Source organism: Bipolaris zeicola (assembly GCF_000523435.1).
Source record: "Bipolaris zeicola 26-R-13 unplaced genomic scaffold scaffold_334, whole genome shotgun sequence".
Lineage (NCBI taxonomy): Eukaryota > Fungi > Ascomycota > Dothideomycetes > Pleosporales > Pleosporaceae > Bipolaris > Bipolaris zeicola.
The window spans coordinates 1-20,605 of record NW_006912383.1 but is presented as its reverse complement, the minus strand read 5'-3'; the positions used below and the strand labels follow the sequence as shown (position 1 = coordinate 20,605).

Sequence of the window (20,605 nt, the reverse complement as noted above, 5' to 3'; positions counted from 1 at the left end):
ATTTGGTGGAGTTGCACGGTGTTGAAATTGGGCAAAAAAGTAGTGTTGGTGCGCCCAGACGCTAGTGCGAACAGACTTTTGAGTTAGTACTGTACTAGGTAATGTCCTTTTTCTGGGGCATGTGGGTCTAACTAAACGCCTGCTAGGGCGCCTGGGCAGGCATCGCCACATGGCAGACAGGCACATTACGTCTGTCAATTGTCAATGAGGCTGCACCGGTATTCCGATGGCATGGCGACCGACAGACGTCGAGTAGGTCGACTAATAAGACGAGGGCGGGTAAGGATATGCGGGGTAGGGTAGTAGGTGCATGAGGGGGTGGCCTAGTACATCCTCGGCTCATGGTAGCCAGCTTATAGGTCAACTATTCTAGTACGCGCAAGCTTTACACCTAGCATAGTTATCCATCTTCATCATCACACACTCTTGAAAAAAGCATCATCAGTCTCCTAGAATAGCTTCAAGATGGCACCCAAGAATAAAGTACCGGCCTACGTGCTGGGCGTGGGCCTCACCAAGTTCATCAAGCCCCGACAGACCCGAGCTTACCCGGAAATGGGCTACGAAGCTGGCGTCAAGGCTATGCTGGATGCGCAAATCAACTACGACGATGTCGAAACTGGAGTCGCTTGCTACTGCTATGGCGACACGACGAGTGGTCAGAGAATCTTCTACCAATTCGGTATGACCGGGTCAGATACTACGAGCATTCCACTTTTACTAGCATGGTTCGAGTATACTGACTCGCAAGTAGCATCCCAATCTACAACACAAACAATGCATGCGCCACAGGCTCAACCGGCCTGCATCTTGCTCGCACCATGATCAAAAACGGAGCCATCGACTGCGCTCTTGTGATTGGATTCGAGCAAATGCAACCAGGCTCCATCAAGTCCGTCTTCAGTGATCGACCCTCGCCCATGGGCCTGTCGATGCGCATGATGGCCGACACCCGCGGCATCAGCAACTCCCCGCCCAACGCGCAGTACTTCGCCAACGCCGGCAAAGAGTACATGGAAAAGTACGGCGCCGAAGCCCGCGACTTTGCAGAAATAGCACGCATCAGCCACGAGCACAGCTCGCGGAACCCCTACGCCCAATTCAGAGACGTCTACACGCTCGAGCAGATCGAAAAGTCGCCCATGATCCACTTTCCACTGACAAAACTGCAATGCAGTCCCACCAGCGACGGCGCAGGCGCCGCCGTACTCGTGAGCCAGAAGTTTCTAGACGCCCGTCCGCATCTCAAGAGCCAGGCTATTCTCATTGCAGGCCAGTCACTCATGACGGACACGCCGCAGCTCTACTCCAAGTCCTCCATGGACCTCGTCGGCTACGACATGACGAAGCGCGCAGCGCAAGCCGCGTTGAAGGAAGCTGGTGTAAATCCCAAGGACGTCAAAGTCGCCGAACTCCACGATTGCTTCTCGGCCAATGAGCTTATTCTGCTCGAGGGACTGGGGTTCAGTGAGCAGGGGAAAGCGCATCTGATGGTGCGTAATGGCGATATTACGTATGGCGGTAAAGGTCCCATTATCAATCCTTCGGGCGGCCTCATCAGCAAGGGACATCCGCTTGGTGCAACGGGTCTCGCGCAATGCGCAGAACTGACATGGCAGCTGCGTGGCTGGGCTAACAACAGGCTTGCTGAGGGCGCAGATGTAGCATTGCAGCATAACCTGGGGTTGGGTGGGGCTGTCGTCATCAATGTGTACAAGCGTGCTGATGGTGGCAAGAATGTCAAGTTGAGTGATGGCGACGTCAAGCGTGTCAGTCAGTTTGCGTATAACCCGGCGGTGGAGGCTCGTTATGTGACCAAGGAGGAAGGCGACAAGGTGAGGAGCAAAGCTGCGGCTTCGGAATACGCGCTTGGTGATACGCTGGAGAAGATTCAGAGTCGGTTGTGAAGTGGACCCGTACGCATAGGATTATAGCGGCGCATACATTCTGAAAAGATTTCGGGATCAAAAAATTGTATTTTTCAAAAATTGAATCCAAGATATCTAAATCTAAAATGAGTTACAAAAAGGGAGAAACGAACCAAACATTACTCCCGCTAGAAAACAACAAAATCATCTACAGTCATGATGGATCTTCATAAAGATCTCTATTGAGGTCTTCTAAAATATCTTCTGGATGGTCTTCTGCTGGCTCCAAAAACCGAGGATCGATGGTTTGAGGCCATTGCGTATTCGTATAATTTGGATCATCCAACGCCGGGCACTCTTCGGGCAATGCCATGTGCTCTGGCAACATCGTTTGCGTGCTGTCCAAGTCTGAAATTTCAGTGCTTTCGGACAGTCGACGGTAGTGGTGCGGCGAAGTAAGGGGAGTGAGAAGCGAGCCTTCTATCGGGTCATATGCCGAAGATGAATTTGCTTGTGACGGGAAAGGCGTATGAGACGAGGAGGTGCCTAAGTCGGCACGACTTGATTGTCTACTCAGAAGAGGAGCACAATAGTTGATGCTAGGAGGTCTTGTCGGCTCATGTTGTGTCGACTGGTGCTGTCCAAGCCAATCATGCGGCATAGTAGTGTTACTGGAGCCGAAAATGTATTCACGAGGTTGAATAGGGGTGGAAACAAAGCTCTCTGGTACTGGTGTACTGTGGTCTTGGGGCGGTTCATGCGGAGGGTGGTCATTTGCCATGTCCACCACTGTCGCAGCTTCGTTGGCGATGGTTTGTATACGCCCCAGCTCACCATACAAGGCTCTCTCAGCCAAGGTCCCAAAACGTTGCGCAGTATCGTGAAAAATTTGACTGAGGGGATAGCTCGCGCCGTGATACAATGGTGGGTTTCCGCTGGGTTGGAGATTGTTGGTGAAACCTAGCGTGGCGCCGGTGGCAAGAACGCCATCGGGATGATTGGAGATCAGTGTATTGAGCAGATTCAACATGTCGATCACAAACTGCGAGGCGGCACGATGCGATTCATCAGGAATAGAATCTGTGGGAGGTAAAGTGCTGTGGTCTGCCTCCCTCTCTGTGCGTGCTTGCTGATCTAAAAAAGAAGTCGATGTATCGCGTAACAAGGCTTGACATTCTTCCCATATTCTGTGAGGCAACCAGTCATCCTCATCACAATCTATCAAGAAGCCATCAGCACAACGAATTCATCATGGAAAACGGTAAACTTACAGGGGCTGGGAATTCGGGTAACTCCAGGATAGCGTAGCATATATAGTCGTGCCCATTCTCTAACAATATCTCGACACTGAGGATTGAATCTACATCTCTTCGGGTTGATGTGTGCATTGTAGAGATATTGGTCGTCGAAATCCTTCTTGCAGTTGGAACACTGCCAAGCCCCTGGGCGGCCGCGATGAGTTACCCGGTTGAGATGGTGCCGAACTTGAGCCATGACAGTCTCACCGCATCCACGGCAAGGTGATGGCCCGAGGTTGGGATACATAGCATGGTGCTTGTGATCGGGACAGTCAACCTTTCTAGACAGTGGATCCTTGGTCCGGTTGCTTTTGGCAACCTTGAAAGTATTTTGCTCTCGACGACTAGGTGTCATCTTTCCTTTATCCCGGTAGTTTGGGTTTGGCTTGGACATGTCAGTACCCCGAGCATTTGATGCAGAACCTTCACCCCTGGAACGACCAGTAGTTCCGGTAGATCCAGAAGGGTGACAGTATGGCACAGCGTCGGTCATTCCTTGGTCAGTCGGATCGATCGAGCCAGACTCGATAGCGCGAACAATAACGTTGATTTCTTCTAGAACTCTCATGTACACATGATATGCATCAGACCTGGAGACTGTTAGTATACAAATAGCGCGCATGTTATTAGATCACATACTTTACATGCCTGAGGTACTGAACCATTCTCGTCAATAAGGTCAGGAACATATCGCGAAGCCGGGCGTACGTCTCATGGTCCAGTTGTGTATATATCCGGCACAAGGCATCTCGGGTGGAACGAGGTACCTCATCTATATCGATAAGCTGTGTGAATCGCGGTAGCGGTGCCGAAAACACATCCCCCTTCTTGTCCAGACGAGACACAGTCCGGCGGCATGAGCCATTACCACTAGGGTTGCAGTGCAACTCAGGATGATGCTTACGTTCATGTTTGACACGAGCATCTTGGCGCGCAAAGGTTCTGGAGCATCCATGAGCTGAACATGTGAGCGGAACTCTGGCTGCTTTGGAGTGTTTGTGTCTTGCATGGCGTGCAAGGTTTCCACGCCTGTACCGTCCTGTAAACTCAACGCCGCATTGACTGCAACCCAAAGTATTCCCATCAATGACGGTGGATATGGATATGATTGGCGGAACAGAGCTTGGAGAAGGAGTCGAAGATGAGTTTGCTGGAGGGGGGAAAGACGGGCGAATCGGTGGGGCTACTATATCGGCGTGGTAGTGCTGGTGGGCATGTTCGCGGGTGGACGTCGGGATGCAGTGGAGGTATGAAGGCGCGTACTCATCGACCTAGCTTTGGTGAGTGTGATGATAATCATGCTTCTATCTTAACTTACTTCAGTGACGTAGGATGATTCCGATGCCGGATATCCGGTAGTAGGACTGATAGGTTCTCCATAGACATGGGAATCATGAACGGCCGATGGATAGAGCGCACCCTCTTCTGGGGGAAGCGGGAGAACAGTTGCACTATCGTATCGCTGATCGTATATGGTGCGTGCGTGCCTGGACATGATGTAGGATAGCAATGATGTCTATTGGTATTGATGATATGGAGGAAGTCTAGGCGATGAGGAGGGAGTTGGACACCAAGCAGATGAGGGGGGTCCCTATCATTTAAGCATCTTCATGAGCATGGAATAGCGGGTAAGAAAAATCAGCCAGGGCACGGCGAAAATAGAGGGCGTGGGCTAGTAGAGTATAAATACTAGAAGCGTGTGACACAGGGGCACGCCAGGGCACGCAAAGGTGTGCAGGTGGAGAAGTAGATGTGACGACATAGAGGCCGGCAACTGTGCAAGTGTGCGTGCGGTAAACATGGAGAATCAACAACCACGATGGATCACGGAAATTGGATCCTGCAAGCGGCGCCGGGGGAGATCTACGCGAAATGCAGCGCCGACGGCGGGGGAGGGGAGATGGGTGGGTAAGGAGGGGCGGGAGGAGTGTGGAAACGACGTGGCCCTGCTCCCTCTAGTGTCGAAGCAGCTGCTCCGGCCATGGGCGGGAGAGGCCTGCAACTAGGTGTGCTGATAAGTGTGCGGGGCACTAGACCTTGTTGAAATGGCGTGGTGTTGATGCGTAAACGACGCTATGCATGCAAGGCGGCCCTCAAGGCAGCATGCCAGGCACGACTGTGTCTTTGGCTCCGGCTGATCTGGTATGTTGAAACACGACATCGAGAGCAGTGCCAGAAAGCAGGTGGTAGGCACCGGGCCCATATGCTGGATCCTTCCGACTGTCGTAAACCAAGCGGCTTGACGTGACCGGAAGCAGCAGCGCCATCAAGCTGGCCAAGCCAGGCCGAGGGCGGAGGACCAAGTACTGAAACCTTCAGTTGTAACGGATAATGACTACGGTGTGTACAAAAAAATTGAATGGTGTCATACTGATCCGCGGGCGTTAGACTCGCTTGGGCGTTAGAGCGCATGCAGTCAGAGCCGGCCTGTTGGATAGATAAGCGAGAGAGGGAGAGGAGTCGAGATTGGAAGAGGAAGGAAAGGAGGGGGGGTCAGAGACTTGGTGGGACAGCACTGAATTGTGATATCGGGGAAGCATGGGTTGGCGGGGCACTTCGGCTGCATCCGCGCTGGGAGAGATAGCCGTGGTTGTTTGGCAGAGAGAGGGATGAGGTGCGTGGGCGGTACGACGTGGTAGTGTACTCTATCCAGAAGGTTGCATGTAGCCGATGCGTCAAATGCACAGTTACGGGCGGTTACAGCTTCCCCCGGTCGTCGCTATGGCCTGTTAGGGTGAAGTACCACTTGATTCCGCACATTTCAGCGCAGCCCTCGCTCCAGATGCCTGCCGTCTGAGCTCTTTCGAGTATCGCGTTATGGTTATCCTTGCCCTTGACGCCCACAGTGATGGATACGAGTCCTTCTGGAAGCCCGTCCTGGCCCGAGATGAAAGCCAGGCGGGCGTTGGTAAAAGCCACCGTGTCGCCACTTCGTGACACGCCAAATATTTCTTCCCACTGTTGCGCCGCGCCCTCACGGTCGACGTCACCAGGCTCGAGCCGCAGTACACAGCCCTCTAGTGCCAAGTGGCCCGTCTGTTCCATGCCGCGCATGTAACTCTCACTGGCTGGTCCACAGGCATGCCATGGGGAGAAGCGGGTTCCTATGGGGTTTGGATTCGCTGGCCCAGGTGTGTGCGAGTCGAGTTCAGGCATCAAGCCGCCTAGTTGTAACCCCTCATCAGCCACCACCACGACGCCTGCGCCTCCTCGCTGACTGCGCCTGCGCCCGCGCATATAGCCGAACTGGCCATGGGACGAACGTACCTTTGATCCCCTTTGGATGATACTGGATGCATACCGCATCTCTGTACTCGTGCTCGACAATGACGCTAGCCAACTTGTTCGCAGTGATGTACTCGCGCCGCTTCTTTGCATCCCCGGTCTGCATGACAATCATGAACCCTCCATCCCCGCGCTTGTCGAGCAGCCTGCCAACCGTCGTACGCTCCTTGACCGGCGAGACAACCTCGATAAAGTCGCCGCCTAGCGGAACTGCAGTCGCGTCAATTACGAGCCTCGGGAAACGCGCAGGGGCTACGTGCCCATGAAATTCTTCAATCCCCACTGCTCCACGGCATCATCCTCGAATGCAAAGCCTATGCCCAGGACATATGTCTGAAATCACCATCAGCTTCCAACGGGTACTTTTACTGTCGTTGTCGTACAAGCAGCTGCCTGGCGTTGTCGAGATCCTTTGCAGCTAGTGCAATCTGCCGGAGGCGTGTTGGTGCAGGTCCCAGCTTGGCGTGGCTTGTGCCTTTCTCTTCAGCAGACATGTCGAGTGGCGCGTTATTCAGATGGAGTGTTGCAACTATCGTGAGAGGTTTGCTTGTGTGATTTGTAGACGCGTACTTATGTATTTAGTCTCCTCGGCTCAGCATCGCTTTTCCCCGCATTCATTCCGGCGCTTCCTTGTCGCTTTGCGGCCTGCACCCTTGCGTAGTGTCGTTTGTTAGTGAACAAGAATCAAGCTACTGTCCAAGTGGGTTCACCGCCGCGTCAGGTAGTGTACAAGTAGATGTCATGGCAGACGTGGTACGGCGAAGCAGCTCATAGACGACTGTTGTTGGGAGCTCGGGCCGATGACATCGTTTCGTCTCCACGACAGCAAACCGCTCCTTCTCTCATATGTATTTGCGAGGAACGAATACGTCAGTCACGCATTCACATGACCAAAAGTCTATATGGTCAATTGATTCAAGTACATCATAATCTTACAAGTGAAAGTGGCGGCAATGACTTCGTTGTGTCCAATATGTCTGCCGTGACGTTGATACGATTCTTTCTAATATAATTTTGAATCAGCTGATTGATCGTGCATGATAAAGAATTTAAATGCAGAAATAGGGCTACAGTTCAGTAGAAGAGTCCAGAATTGAGAGCTCTGCCACGTTGGCATATCCAAAAGCACGTCGCCGTCTCGAGTACACCCAGAAGACATTCTATCCGTATACACCAACGTACTGATTTGGGTAGCACAGGTTTTGAGAAGACAGCGTATGTGGATCACGATCTATCCTCACTAGCTACAGTAAAAACTCTCGGTTAAAAACTACCACGGTCTAGTTTTAACGGGCTAGGGCCTCTGCTTCCTGATCTTCGTCTACGATCTCGGTGTTTATCTCTTGTGTGTCCTAGTCACCAATCGTCTTACATGCCTTACCATTCCTACAATCTGAGATGCATAGATAGCTACATAGGCTAGAAGCTTATCTGTCTATCGGATGCTACCTTGCTACCTGATATTGCCTGACATAGCTCGTTGGGCGGAGAGAGCGCAGTGGGGCTTCTTTGGGATACCAACATATTTTTTACTACGATATCAAGGAATCTGGAAAGTCAAGAGTGCTAAAATTTCCCCCTCAAAATAAAAAAGCGACTTCTGAATTTTGAAGATGGTGGAAGTTTTGTGGTATGCTTCTCTTGATACTCTAATTTGTAGAAAGGAGATTTTAAGCCTTAGCAGTGAAGAAGCTTTTTAATATCCGCTTAATTGACTACTACACCAATTCTAAACTAAGATATACTGTGTCTCGCTACTTTAGAGAAAAGCCCTGTATTCAATACACTCCATTACATATCGCTCCTTGTGGTTTTTCACTGCACCTCGAGTCGTCTCCCTTATATGTATTATATTTGCTACATCTAACTTAAATAAAGTCCCTTAGTAGTTGTACATAGGCTTAAGATCTGTATAGCAGCGAATTGGATGAGATAAGTTAATGTTGCTAAGCCTCCGCGCTCCTTTACCCTGTAGCTGTCTAGTTCCTTTTGCGCGAGTTGAATGATAGACATTGTATGAGGACCTAGGTCACCCAATATGCATTGTCGCACGCGCATTTCGTAAGGCAAAAGAGGCAATGCCTCAATTCTTACCGGTTTGAGGTCGCAAGCAGGGATGATCTTTGCGAGCCAGTGACAGCTGCATATACGTAGCGGGGCAAATGGGGCGCAGCCCTCGACTGCAGCTACATCAACAACAGTGTGCATGGTTTTAGGGGCTGAAACAGCGCATGCAGCCGAGGGAAGAGGTGGGCTATAGTTTTTCTGTGCTTTAGCGAGTCCAAGGCTTGATTAGAATGGAGCTGGTATAAGTATGTGGCCCATCCAGTTAGGGCGTATCTTGACAGAAACTCGTGTCAGTCCTTTGCAGAATTGAAGACATAGCTAAGTAAGTGATGCGCCAATTACATGAAACATGATAAGAATTTTATAATCAACAAGACTAATAGACATATTTAGAACGCATCAACGGAAAGGAATTGAGGGCTTGTCATTCCCGGAACTCCAACTATCCCATTTCCCGCTCAACGCAATGACCGGTGTGGGCGAAGCATCCGCCATAATCGGCATCATCTCAGCCGGCGTCACATTTATTGAAGCCGCGAAAAAGGTCTATGATGCAGCCGAAAATTCAGAAGATTTGCCCGCCGCCTTTCGTGAAGTCGCCCAGCGTCTCCCTCTCATTCAAGATACCTTGAACATCATAGAGGCGCAACTTGAAAAAGACCCGCTCGATAAGGCTACATATGAAGCAATAAAGAGCACTAGTGAACGAGCCAAGACCAAAGCGGAGCAATTGAAGGTGATCTTTGAAAAATGTATTCCGTTGGAAGGTGCATCAAGATACGCGCGATATGTTGCTGCACTTCGAACCTTGGGGAAAGAGCACAAAGTTGAAGTGTTGATGAAAGATCTGTTAGGGGCTGTGCAGGACATTGCAAACGGTCAGACAATGAGGGCTGCCACGCGAGAGCAAACCATCAAACTTGCCAAAGCACTAGAAGCGGTTTTGGCAGTGGAGCCGTCGGTTCCAGATGAGTTAATTGAGGGGGCGTCAGCTGCGAGCCGCAACGTTCATATGGGCCAAGGCGATATTTATTCAGCAGACGGAGAAGCAGAACAATTCAACGCCAAAGACAACGCGAGACAATACAGAGCAGAGACCATGAATTTTGGAAAGGAGTAAGCTTATAGTTTGCATGATTTTCATTGCATAGAGACTGGAGAAATGGTCCAATGTCGGTCACCTCAAGCCTGCATCTCTTGCAAGCTGGTCTTCCGTTAACCCCTCTTTGACATTCTTTATGTATGTATCAAACTTGTCAGCAATCTTCATGACGTGTTCCAAGTGCGAAAAGCAGAGGTTCTTGCCGCGATATTGTGCCAACTGACGTGCAGTCGTAATGACATTGCGAATCTGTCGCCCATTCATCTCTCGCGTGACCAAGTCATCGATATGATCGTTTATGTCATCAAAATCGACATTGTTACCACCCAGATTCTTGAGCCGCTGGATGAAATTCCGCCATATTTTGCGACGCTGCGCAATGCTGAGCTTGTCATAATGCAGAGTCAACTGGATTCGTGATTTGAAAGCTTCGTCAAAAGTGCCCACTCGGTTGGAGGTGAGTACCAGAATGCCCTGATAGTACTCAAGAACGCGTAGGAACACCGATACCAAGGCATTCCGTGCTAGGTCGTATTGTCCTCGCTCTTCTAAGAAAACATCTGCTTCATCCAACAGGACCACGCAGTCCCATATAAGACCCAGATGAAGTACGGACTCAAGGTAAGTCTCGACTTGCTCTGGGTTTGTTCCAATATCACCGCATGTAACACGGTAAAGAGGCTTCTTTGCAAAGTCTGCCACACTCTCTGCAGTAAAGGTCTTTCCTGTGCCTGGACCGCCGTGTAACAAGATGATAAGACCATTGCCTTTGTCGGCGATGATATCCGTGCCTTTGGATGATACGATTTGGTTCGTGACTACAGCTTCAAGCAGCTCTTTGGCATCATCGTCAATTGCTAAACTTTCAAAAGCTTGTGTATTCCAAGTTACGTCTCGAATGTGGTCCACTTGGAGATCAACTTAACTCGGTATTAGCTTCCGGATCTACTAAATATCGGGAAAAGACCAACTCACTCCAACGCTTACGCCTGAGATCATACGACACGACCGATCTCGGAAACACGAGAAGCTCCGAGGTATCTGGAAATTTGTCTAGTTTGAGTGTCGACTCGAGCATATCACCCCGTTTTGTAGCGCGAAAACTCGATGTCAAAGCCATGTCTTTTGAATCGTTTTCGGGGTTCTGTAGACCCTCAAATTGACTTTTCTCGTACTTTTTCCGTCTATATTGAGAGTAAGTAGCCACATCGACCATGTATCTGTCACCATCCTGTGTCTCAATGAATAAATGTCCACGCACCAAAAAGTGAAACTTACCACACTCATATCCTCTTCATAACTATCAACACACGAAACTAAATATCTTTTTCGACATTTCCAAAATATCTCGCCCCTTTTCTTGAGTCGAGCTTCTAAACCTGTTTCGTCGTATTTTAGGGGGAAAACCTCCAAAGAGGTGATGGGAACTCTAGATCTGTCCGTCGGAGCAGTGATTTTGAGATCGAGAACCGCTGTTGCCCTTCTGAATTCACCATCAAATGACCAAGACCATGCTTCTATATTCCACAGATAATCTTCTCTAGCAACATTTTGTCCAAGAACCTCCGATTTTGTGGTATCTTGGTTATTCGGTTGGATCCCAGAAGCTGGAAGTTTTGCCCGGCCTTGTAACCTGTCTTTGTGTGTCTTCGATTCGAGAGGGAGAGGTCGAACTTTTGACGTATATACATCAATATTTCCGTCTTTGCGTGAATTTGGCTTGAAAGAGTTTGGCCAATGTCCTGCTATACGTGCGTCAATATTTTTGTCTTGGGGTGACCTTGGTTCGAGAAATTTTGGCCAAGTTTTTATGATATATGCGTCGATATTTTCGTCTTTGCGCGAGACCAGTACATCACCAGGACGAATCAGATATTTCACTGATATTGGACATACCATACCCTTCTCAAACTCGGAATCAATATAGTCCCACTCTTCCCCGTATGAGCCTTCGATCCAGTCACGGAAGAGCTTGATCATCGTTCTTTCCTCTGCAGACAGTGATCTCAGTGCCTCTTCCATATTAGTTCGATAGAAAAACCAGAATAGATATGGCTCATGGATTTCTTTAGTTGGATCAAAATCAGGAAACGACTCCTTGAAACCCGAAATGGCATTCAAGAATTTTTTCATAACAGAAACCATTTGCGCCGAGGTCAGTATCACCGCTTCTGTTGAAGGTTGTGGCTGTGGTAAAAAATCGTCTTCGGCCAACTCAGTAGCCGCCGAAAGTTTTGTACCGTTGTCATAATCCTTGAAAGGGACGAAGACAATATCGTCGTGGCGCTTGAGATAGGCGTTCAAGTTTGAGATTGGCGTGTCACCTTTGAGTTCGAAATACCCATATTGGGCGTCTATCCAGGACGGTTCTCGAAGATGGATCCCATTGTTGATGCGATAAAGAGTCTGCCACCTGGGTATAATTTTGGCACGAGGGTTTTGGCTATGCTCATCTTTTCCTCTGTCTTTCGCTCGCCGTTTCATTCGACTGACCTGGGCGCTGAGTTCTTCTACTCGCCGCATCAAAGCCTCCGCGGTCCAAGAAGCATCACAGGCTTGTGATTCGGGTGTTGTGTCAACGTCAGTTACCCGGGGTTCTGAATCATCCGATGCATTTGAGGCCATCTCGACCTTCAAATCGGACTCCTTCTGTGAAGAGGCCGACATAACGCCGTTCGAGCGGTTAGACAATAATTATGCTTTGTTTTCATGTCGTGCGATTTGAATTATTTCTTGATGTCTTTTTAGTTCCCGACGGTAAAGGCTCCGGGTATCATGATATTGGGTTGATTCCATACTCCACACTGGATCCCACTCTGGATTCTCGGCATGAATAGGTCTTTCACGACGATACCGAAGTTGGTGGTCTTTTACAATGGGTTGTGCGGAGTATTTGTACGGTCTTTCCCGACTTCTCCGACGGGCATCGGAAGCATACGTTTTGGTAACAAAGCCAAAATCTTGTTGAGAATCGCTGCCCTTCGGGTAATCTATAACGGTATTGTAGAAGCGCCGCTTTTTTTGGACTTTAACACTATTAGTATACAGAAAATGCCTGTCTTTTGGACTTACCTTGAGAGGAGCCACTCTCGTACTTGGCTCGAGAGCAGAGAGTTGTTGGTCCTGGAAGTCACTTCCCTGGGTGTGATCGTCAAATATAGTCTTGTTCGGGAGAATCCAGTTGTCTGCGGAATCACTCAAGATGAGTTGCTTTCCAGTCCGCTCTTGCATGGGCCGCCTCACTTCTCCCACAGTTGTACACGTAAGATCCGATGCACCACCTTAGGTAGAGATGAAGTGTCCTAGCTCAGAGCCTCCCAGAAAGTGTTCAAAGTATGATACTCAGGTGGCCATTCTAGTGTTTACTTGTACGTAAACCTATGAGATTGATTGGATATTGGATCGCTTTACCGGCGTGTATCTTACCATATTTCAATATGAAGCGAACAGCAATGCCTAAAGCAAATCTCACTGGGGGCCAAAATCGAGTCTTGGATGCACGCAGATGCACACAGATGCAAGGATACTGATTACAGGAGCAACGTTGATTCGATCAGCGTGCAGGAGGCTGAAACCCCGCATTGACACCTACAGCCTGTGAGCCGAAAATCGTCCCATAATTGGCCAAGAGCGGTAGGCGAGATCCAGTACATCATGTAATGAAGAACCCCATTCCTGCGCATCGGTTAGAGCGTGCCGCCAAACTGGTCCATTAAACAGCAAGGCAAAATGTCTTAGCCTGCATCGGCATAGGGTACAACTCATGTGGTATATGAGGCTTGTTCCACTGGCCTACCAGCTGCAAGTTCGAGTTTTGACGACTATGTCAGTGCAATACAATACAACAACAAAAGCTAGAGAATATCCTGATGTCGGCCATGGTGCAGCATCCCATCATGGCGTTGGCGATCAGTTCGCTGTCAATGGAAATGCTGCTCAGTTTAACGCTGTCGGCCAAGCTGAACAGTATAACTTCAGTGGAGCAAGCAGCAGCATGAATGTGTTTATCGGTGAGTTCATATTTTACCGAAACTTCGTTCTAAGAGCGGTACAGCAACCTTGGTTCGAACAACTTCCTCATGTTGCAACCTTTCATGTTACCTCACACCGCCTGTGCAGCCAAAAAGCAATCGTCAGCTTGTACACATCACTAATACTAAGTTTTAAGGCTTAGAAGCATTCAAAAATGATGGTTCTCTCAACAATTCACTGAAATTGGCCTTGAGTATGTTCCGAGACGTATAGATAAGTGCGGGAAAATGGACTAATTTATGCCTAAGATAGCCGAAATATTCAAAACAGCGATTGTGTGGATTCGAACATGTCCTTATCCCGAACCCAGGCGAATGAATTCCTAAAATCATTGGAATCTCGTATGATGCTGGCCGTGCCGAAGTCATGGCAAGACTTAAAGTGGGGACATCGAGAGCAAGCAGTGACGAAAGCAAATCCCTTCTGGCTTCAACCGAAGTTCCAAACGTGGTGCTCCAAATCTGAGAACACTCTGCGTTTTGTTAAAGGCTCTTATCAAAACCGGTCGCAGATCAAGAATTTCTGCTTAGATTTCATCAAGCTCATGGAGGATGCGAGGGTCCCGCTCCTATGGGCGTTGAAACCGAACGCCTGTGAACGCGCGAATGGGTTCTCTCCGGAATGTGTATTAAGTTACCTGACAGTGCAAGCATTGACCGTATACTTGAACCAGGAAAAGACCTCAGGAATATCAGAAAAGCAGGCAGCTCAAATTCACGGAAAATTTCAAGATGCTTCAACCCTCACAGATTACATTCATCTCTTGTGCTCTAGCATATCAATATCTCGATTACCTGAGGTCTGTATCCTTGTCGATGTACAGTTGCTTGATACCAGACAACAAGGATTCCGGGGGCATATCGAGTTGATGAAGGCGCTATCAACCACTCAAAACCGCTTGCATAAAGACGGCTCTAGGACAGTGGTCAAAGCTCTCTTGGTGAGCTATGGAGGAGTCATATTCGACGACCATGAATCACCAGATGTGATAAAGAATGTTATCTTGGCTGGTAATAGTAGGTATGGGAAGGGTAAGCCGGTACAACGACGCCACGAGGTAGGCCGCTTAGTATCCTCTCACTTCGGCGGCCGTGGAAGGGTTCGACGCTTGTAACATCGCTCATGACTAGGTCGAATGCAACATTTTCAACAAAAATAACTAGAAGCCACTTGATCGAGTGCAGCTTCATGTTCACTGAGCGTTCGACCCCCTCGCATCATAATGTCATCTAAAACAGAAACCTAACAGTAGAGAGTCGTGACATAAGATCAATAGGCTTTGTGGTAATCAATTTTAGGGATACTTGGACATTCCGTCCGGTCTGGCATAAATAACCGGGTTACCAACGGATTAGTAGCGTGACAGGCCACCATCCTACTGTTAAAATCGACAACGCGCCAGAAAGTTGATAACTGTAGACCTTCATAACACTACCATGATGTCACTATAATAATTTTTTCAGAGAAACTATCTTCTCCGCATCTCTCAGGGCTCATATACTCTAAACTCATGATTAAGTGGTGATTGTAGCGACAAGATGCTGGCTATTTTGGAATTCTGGGGATTTCGTCCACTGGGTGCGCGTGGGTCACATGATATGGCTTCCTTCCCTCCCATCTTCCATGATTTACCACTGAACACACCAACCTCAGAATCCTCACCTATCTGCAATCAGACCGGATTCTCTCAACCCTCACTCAGTATTTAGTTCATCCACGGATGCAGGCGCGCCTGAGTGCGCGGCTGGGCGTGTATGTACATTGAGTTCACTCACTCAAGCACCACCGCGCGCCATGCTACCTCAACGCGAAACCAAGTCCACCATTTCACTCATGCAAACCCACCTCAACGCTCGACCCATTTCACAGAATCCCAATCATCACTATCGCGCTTTTGAGCAAGTAAAGCGCAATCGCATGTCCCCCACCACCCCCAGGCTCCCACCACCTTCATCCCTCCACCCACCCCATAACCCAGCATACCCCCCAAACAACACGTCATAAACCCCTTCCACTATGCGCCAAGCGCAAATCTACGCGCGCAAAGTAAATTGCGCGCTACAACGCGTTGTCGCGTTTTTGGTATTCATAGCCTCCCCACCGCGTTGGTTGTCTTTGTTCGGGCTCAGCTCAGCTTCACTTACGGGAGAAAAGCTTGGATCTTTTGTGGCGTCTGACGTACCTGGAAATAATACAAAAAGTGACCGTCACCTCGAGTTTGGCTGCGCTTGGGCTGGGATTGCAAACGCGACTTCGACTTCACTCGCGTAGTTTTTAGTCTTGCTTGGTTTTATATAGAGAGGGGAGGATACTCTTTCCTTTTGACCATCTCCCTCGTTGTTGGATCTGCTGTTTGAAAGCGTACAAGTCTTGTCGGTTATCTGATCTATATGCCTTCTGGTTAGTATATCCTTGTTTTATTGGCGCCTTGATTTAGTTTTATCCTGTCCCTCTTCTCCATACCAATTGGGTGAGTTGGGATTTATACTTAGCTCTACAGTGTATCAATTCATAATGGCGCGCATTATCGACGACCTCCTAGCTCTTATGGCAGCGACACCACTCCCAGCCATCGAAGAAGGGGAACTCGATACCCCAAACGACACCGCGCCTTATGTTCGCCCAAAAACCCGTTCGCAAACCCGCGCCGCCCGACCATCGCTGAAGATCCGCCTCCCTGTCCCCGCGGCCCATGTTGTCAAAAATTCCCATAGCAAAAAGCGTAAACCCAACTTCACCATCTTCACCGACGATGATACAACAAGCGACGTCTCGTCAGCCATATCCACCCCCAAGAGATCAAGAACAAATACACCGCGTACTCCCCTGAGCGAGCGAACCTACTCCACAAACTCCACGCCCGCACCATCCCCCCGCCACTCTTCAACCCCCTTCTCGCTCTCCCCTTTGGACCCCTACTGGGAGAACCTCGAAAACTACGCTCCATTCACCGTACCCGCTACTCCTCCCACAACACCACCTACCGTCTCCCCTCCATCCCCTCAGCTCTCTTCAGCCCACCCCGTCAACTCCCGTCCTTCCCGTCCTTTCACGCCATCCCACCCTCCTCCCGCCTCCCCACAATCCCGCCTCCCCCCACCACCACCCAACACCCTCCTCTACACCCTCCTCGGCCTCACCTCCTGGCGCGCCACCCCCTTCACAATCAAAAAATCCTACCGCCGAATGGCGCGTACACTGCACCCCGACAAGGCGTCGTCAGAGGAAGAAAGGGTGAAAGCGAATGCGGCAATGCAGCGACTCAATGCTGCGAGGGATGTGTTGGTGGATGCGGAGAAGAGGAAGGAGTATCATAGGACGGGGGTTGTGGATTGGGTTGGTTGAGGGTGTTGGGTTGAAAGGCTGGTTGCGTGCCGTATCGTGGTTGTGACATGTTTTCGAACTCTGGGGAAAGGGAAGATGGAAAATAATGCTTTGATCCCGCAGTCTTGTCTACTTGGTTCGGTGCTATTACGCTATGTGGACAATGGGTAATATTTGCTGTTTGCCATCTGCCGGACAACGAGCGAGACTAGCAGCAACGGTATATGTAGTCATGGGGGTAAATTCTTGGACTAGGAATAAATCAGCCTTTGTTATTTTCTCACATGATATACCCTTCCTTTTGTTTTTCGCTTATTCGTTCGATGGGGCAAGAGAGATTGTAGGTTTCACAGAAATAAGCAAGATATGACTTTTACCCCAAAAATCGAGAGAGGAGAGTATAGTTTGTTATTTTTGGCAGACGATTTTCGCTACATCGTTCGACGTAACATGTCTTCGCATGCATGTCGTCTTGCAGAATTTCTGCCGTATATATGTAGTGCGCTATGCTTCGGCCCGATTTTCTACATGCAGTGTTCTCGTATCTGATCCTTGTTTCTGGCTATTTGGTATTTTCCTCCTTTTTTCCCGTCTTTTCCTTCTTTCTATGCATTGTCCCTACATGGCCGTTGAGCCCTTGATATATCTTGAATGCTTTTCTGGTTTCTAAATTTTGAATTTTTCCCTGTATACCGCGCCATATGAAAACATATCCTATGTACTTTGGCGTCTTCGAGACTACTTGAACAGATTGCCTGGTTCAATATCCCTCAGTCCTGATTCGTACATAGGAATCTGCGTTGCTAATGTATCCCCTGAAACTCGGCCCAACGCTCCAGTTTGTCAGATTCCGGATAACATCCCTTGCTGTGTCGCACAAGTCCACTCGGCCAGTCTCTTCATTTTTATGCAGTGCCTCTGGGGTGGCAAAGGACCAATCACACTGAATGTTGAGGCTCATATCCATGAGCCACTCCATGCGTTCCTGCATTGCAGGCATTTGAACAGCGAGTTCGCGGAAGGCAGGCCAGACGACAAAATCGACGATGTTGATGTGTGGCATAAAAAGCTGATTCGGGGTCGGACGGAGCCATTCCGGCATGGCATTGTACGTCTCGGGGGAAGGGGAAATCATCCAGCGCATCAATGACCAAAAAAGGTACATGAACCCGAAGCATGTAAATGTGTTGCCTATTCTAGTGAGCAAAAAGGATTTCGAGAGTTTGCAAAAGGGTGTGAATAGTTACCTTTCAGAAACATTCCATGCACCATACCAACTGCCCATTTGGAAAGAATGCCCGATTTTTTGTATACTTCTTCGTCAAACAGAGCAGCAATATTCGGGTGCTTCTCAATAATTTCTTCGACCGGATGTCCGTTGTCTATCAAGTTTGTTGCCTCGTGCAGTACACTCGGTACGGTACGCTTGAGCGAACCAGGATCAGGGACTGTATTGATTGGAAGCATAGCCCATGTTGGCAGGAAAAGATTGCGAGTATGCGTGTCCTGAGATTTTGAGTACTGGCTCGACTCGGCGCTAGTGGGAAAAGGTGTGTTGTCGAAGAAGCTGCGAATATCGAGATTGGGGTGGATGCGGATAGTGTTCACAATCGGTTGTCGGCCAACGAGGTGAGTGGAATAAATTGAGCGAACTCTGTTGTGTCTGTGCGGAGACAGTCTTTGGCTTTGGGAAGACCTTTTTGACGAGGACGAGGGGATGGGACGTAGGTCAAAAGTTGAAGCCTGCTGAGTGAGTCGTGGGTCAATGTTTCTCTCCTCAATTTCATCATCGCCAGCGTCATCACTTTCGCCCTCGCCTTCGGCCTTGGGTAGCAGAAAGTCGTCTCGGTCAAACAAAGGGCACAAGAAGAACTGCTCTTCGCTGATACTCGACTGCTTTCCTCTCCCCGGGGGCGCAAATGCAGAATATGGAAGATTTGCAGAAGGTGACCAAGCAGTAGTTTGACCTGGAGGCGATGCCAAAGATGTGCTGGAACCTTGGCCAAACTTGGGAGTAGGTTTGCTTGGATCGAAAACGGAGTCATGGCTCATTGCACTTCCAGAGGTATCGGTGGACTCCTGGCCCAGTAAGCTGAACTCCGGTTACCATTGTGCTTTTTGCAGCTATAGAGGAAGCTGTAATATAGTGATGCGTACCTGGGGGGTTGGGTGGATGCTGCTGGAGAGGGTACCAAGGAGAGGGACTTTGCAACATCTTCGGGTGTGTCACCAAGTCGAAGTCTTGCTAAAATGGCCGTGGCTTGGTCGTCTGTGCCTGAGCGGAGGAAGTTGATGATGCGTTTGAGATCTTCGAGCTCGCCGGTCATGCTGTCCCTCTTCATAATCTTCATGCGTTCAGCTCTGGAGACGCCCTCGGCGACATCGTATTGGCATATGAGATCGTTATCCTTGCAGCGGTTACATCGTGGCCTCGTGCCGTCGCACTGCAGATTACTGAATTAGCAGCCTTCGGGAGAGGGTCAAAGGCAGCAGTCGGCCACCTACAGGTAGTATCACAGCCAGTGATTACCCATAGAAGAGTAGTGAAGGAACTACAGTGGCACATGTGGCTGACAGGAGGGCCTTTAGTACTTTGCATTGGTGGCAGGCATCAGCTGCCGGTGAAAGTCAAGGCAAAGTACCTCCAGGTCACCGAAGACTCATGACACTGGCTGGGTGTAACACGGTCCTACGTACCTTGGCCTTCCCGTTGCGGCAGTGCACACAAGCCACAGCAACGGCCTGCCTCCGCTTCCGACGGTCTGGCGGGGCGCGTCGCTGTCCGGGCTCGTCTGAGGCAGGAGCAATATTCTGCCATCGATCTGAGAGGTCCATGGCGCGGGCGATGTGGTTGTGGTTGAAGTTGGCAGCTGGCAAAGGCTCCCAGGTTGATGGTGGTGTTAGTGGTGGAGCCTGTGGAGTTCTCGGCGATGAGCGACAAGCTCGCGCCAATGGAAGTGCTGATGGCAACGCCGCAAGCTCTCTGAAGTCAACGGGGCGGCTCTGGTTGTTTGTGGCATCGGAGTCGTTCTCGCCACGTTACGAGGGCAGGGAGAGCACATACACACCCACAATCGTCAGGCTGGCCCCAAAAACCCGCCTCTTGTGCTCTTGTGCAAATAAGACTTGCGACTTGAAGCGATTCCTCGGTTCAAATCGCCGACGAAAAACATGTTGCGGAGAGGGTTTCCTAGCCAATGAGGGGACGAGTGATCAGCTCACGTGCTGTCAGGGCGTATTTTGGATACCCAAAGCGTGGACGGCTTGGGATGACAGGCGTGGGACACCTGTCAAGATGCAAAAGAGCCACGACGTCTGCTCTGCTCTCTTCTACTTTTACGCCTCAGCACGAGGGCTAGCTTCGGCGGCACACGTGTGGCCATGGCCGCGCGGATGGAGAGGCACCATGGCGACGGGTTCCAGGCTTCAGGGCTTGCCATGGCCGCGGCGACCAACAGGGCCGACATGGTGCATGGAGTGCATGGCGGAAGCAGTTGGTGTGCCAGGAGAACCTGGGTCGTTGGGCCGCCATGGCCCGCCCATGGGCGTGTGGTGACGAGTCGATGTGCGGCATGTGGCGGTGCGCGAGGCTGAGGCTGAGGCTGAGGCTGAGGCTGAGGCTGAGGCTG

General features: G+C 49.9%; 13 protein-coding genes across 13 annotated transcripts; 5 read left to right on the top strand and 8 right to left on the bottom strand.

The window, feature by feature from the left end:
* Positions 1-465: 465 nt before the first annotated feature.
* On the top strand, positions 466-1,907 carry COCCADRAFT_9671 (uncharacterized protein; the record flags this gene model as incomplete). Its single annotated transcript, XM_007719666.1, has 2 exons — positions 466-692; positions 755-1,907. The coding sequence occupies 2 exons, from the start codon at positions 466-468 to the stop codon at positions 1,905-1,907; spliced, it is 1,380 nt and encodes a 459-aa protein (XP_007717856.1).
* Positions 1,908-3,089: 1,182 nt separating this feature from the next.
* On the bottom strand, positions 3,090-3,734 carry COCCADRAFT_41534 (uncharacterized protein; the record flags this gene model as incomplete). Its single annotated transcript, XM_007719665.1, has 1 exon — positions 3,090-3,734. The coding sequence occupies one exon, from the start codon at positions 3,732-3,734 to the stop codon at positions 3,090-3,092; it is 645 nt and encodes a 214-aa protein (XP_007717855.1).
* Positions 3,735-3,792: 58 nt separating this feature from the next.
* On the bottom strand, positions 3,793-3,972 carry COCCADRAFT_110656 (uncharacterized protein; the record flags this gene model as incomplete). Its single annotated transcript, XM_007719664.1, has 1 exon — positions 3,793-3,972. A coding segment is annotated over one exon (180 nt), but the record flags the coding sequence as incomplete, so codon positions are not given.
* A 180-nt stretch (positions 3,973-4,152) lies between these two features.
* On the bottom strand, positions 4,153-4,661 carry COCCADRAFT_46651 (uncharacterized protein; the record flags this gene model as incomplete). The annotated part of the gene is made up of 2 exons (XM_007719663.1): positions 4,153-4,437; positions 4,485-4,661. Coding segments are annotated over 2 exons (462 nt in total), but the record flags the coding sequence as incomplete, so codon positions are not given.
* Positions 4,662-4,764: 103 nt separating this feature from the next.
* COCCADRAFT_110667 (uncharacterized protein) lies at positions 4,765-5,022 on the bottom strand (the record flags this gene model as incomplete). The annotated part of the gene is made up of 1 exon (XM_007719662.1): positions 4,765-5,022. A coding segment is annotated over one exon (258 nt), but the record flags the coding sequence as incomplete, so codon positions are not given.
* An 841-nt stretch (positions 5,023-5,863) lies between these two features.
* Positions 5,864-6,945, bottom strand: COCCADRAFT_110659 (uncharacterized protein; the record flags this gene model as incomplete). The annotated part of the gene is made up of 4 exons (XM_007719661.1): positions 5,864-6,330; positions 6,434-6,684; positions 6,708-6,784; positions 6,835-6,945. 4 exons carry the CDS (start codon positions 6,943-6,945, stop codon positions 5,864-5,866), a joined length of 906 nt encoding a protein of 301 aa, XP_007717851.1.
* Positions 6,946-8,984: 2,039 nt separating this feature from the next.
* On the top strand, positions 8,985-9,638 carry COCCADRAFT_110662 (uncharacterized protein; the record flags this gene model as incomplete). The annotated part of the gene is made up of 1 exon (XM_007719660.1): positions 8,985-9,638. The coding sequence occupies one exon, from the start codon at positions 8,985-8,987 to the stop codon at positions 9,636-9,638; it is 654 nt and encodes a 217-aa protein (XP_007717850.1).
* Positions 9,639-9,695: 57 nt separating this feature from the next.
* On the bottom strand, positions 9,696-12,104 carry COCCADRAFT_110654 (uncharacterized protein; the record flags this gene model as incomplete). The annotated part of the gene is made up of 5 exons (XM_007719659.1): positions 9,696-10,540; positions 10,596-10,723; positions 10,796-10,857; positions 10,902-11,158; positions 11,372-12,104. The coding sequence occupies 5 exons, from the start codon at positions 12,102-12,104 to the stop codon at positions 9,696-9,698; spliced, it is 2,025 nt and encodes a 674-aa protein (XP_007717849.1).
* A 506-nt stretch (positions 12,105-12,610) lies between these two features.
* On the bottom strand, positions 12,611-12,851 carry COCCADRAFT_9666 (uncharacterized protein; the record flags this gene model as incomplete). The annotated part of the gene is made up of 2 exons (XM_007719658.1): positions 12,611-12,646; positions 12,693-12,851. 2 exons carry the CDS (start codon positions 12,849-12,851, stop codon positions 12,611-12,613), a joined length of 195 nt encoding a protein of 64 aa, XP_007717848.1.
* A 592-nt stretch (positions 12,852-13,443) lies between these two features.
* COCCADRAFT_41530 (uncharacterized protein) lies at positions 13,444-14,766 on the top strand (the record flags this gene model as incomplete). The annotated part of the gene is made up of 2 exons (XM_007719657.1): positions 13,444-13,630; positions 13,901-14,766. 2 exons carry the CDS (start codon positions 13,444-13,446, stop codon positions 14,764-14,766), a joined length of 1,053 nt encoding a protein of 350 aa, XP_007717847.1.
* A 1,400-nt stretch (positions 14,767-16,166) lies between these two features.
* On the top strand, positions 16,167-16,997 carry COCCADRAFT_30770 (uncharacterized protein; the record flags this gene model as incomplete). The annotated part of the gene is made up of 1 exon (XM_007719656.1): positions 16,167-16,997. One exon carries the CDS (start codon positions 16,167-16,169, stop codon positions 16,995-16,997), a length of 831 nt encoding a protein of 276 aa, XP_007717846.1.
* A 345-nt stretch (positions 16,998-17,342) lies between these two features.
* Positions 17,343-17,525, top strand: COCCADRAFT_110671 (uncharacterized protein; the record flags this gene model as incomplete). The annotated part of the gene is made up of 1 exon (XM_007719655.1): positions 17,343-17,525. The coding sequence occupies one exon, from the start codon at positions 17,343-17,345 to the stop codon at positions 17,523-17,525; it is 183 nt and encodes a 60-aa protein (XP_007717845.1).
* Positions 17,526-17,736: 211 nt separating this feature from the next.
* Positions 17,737-19,811, bottom strand: COCCADRAFT_110663 (uncharacterized protein; the record flags this gene model as incomplete). Its single annotated transcript, XM_007719654.1, has 4 exons — positions 17,737-18,167; positions 18,224-19,068; positions 19,134-19,420; positions 19,674-19,811. The coding sequence occupies 4 exons, from the start codon at positions 19,809-19,811 to the stop codon at positions 17,737-17,739; spliced, it is 1,701 nt and encodes a 566-aa protein (XP_007717844.1).
* Positions 19,812-20,605: the final 794 nt, after the last annotated feature.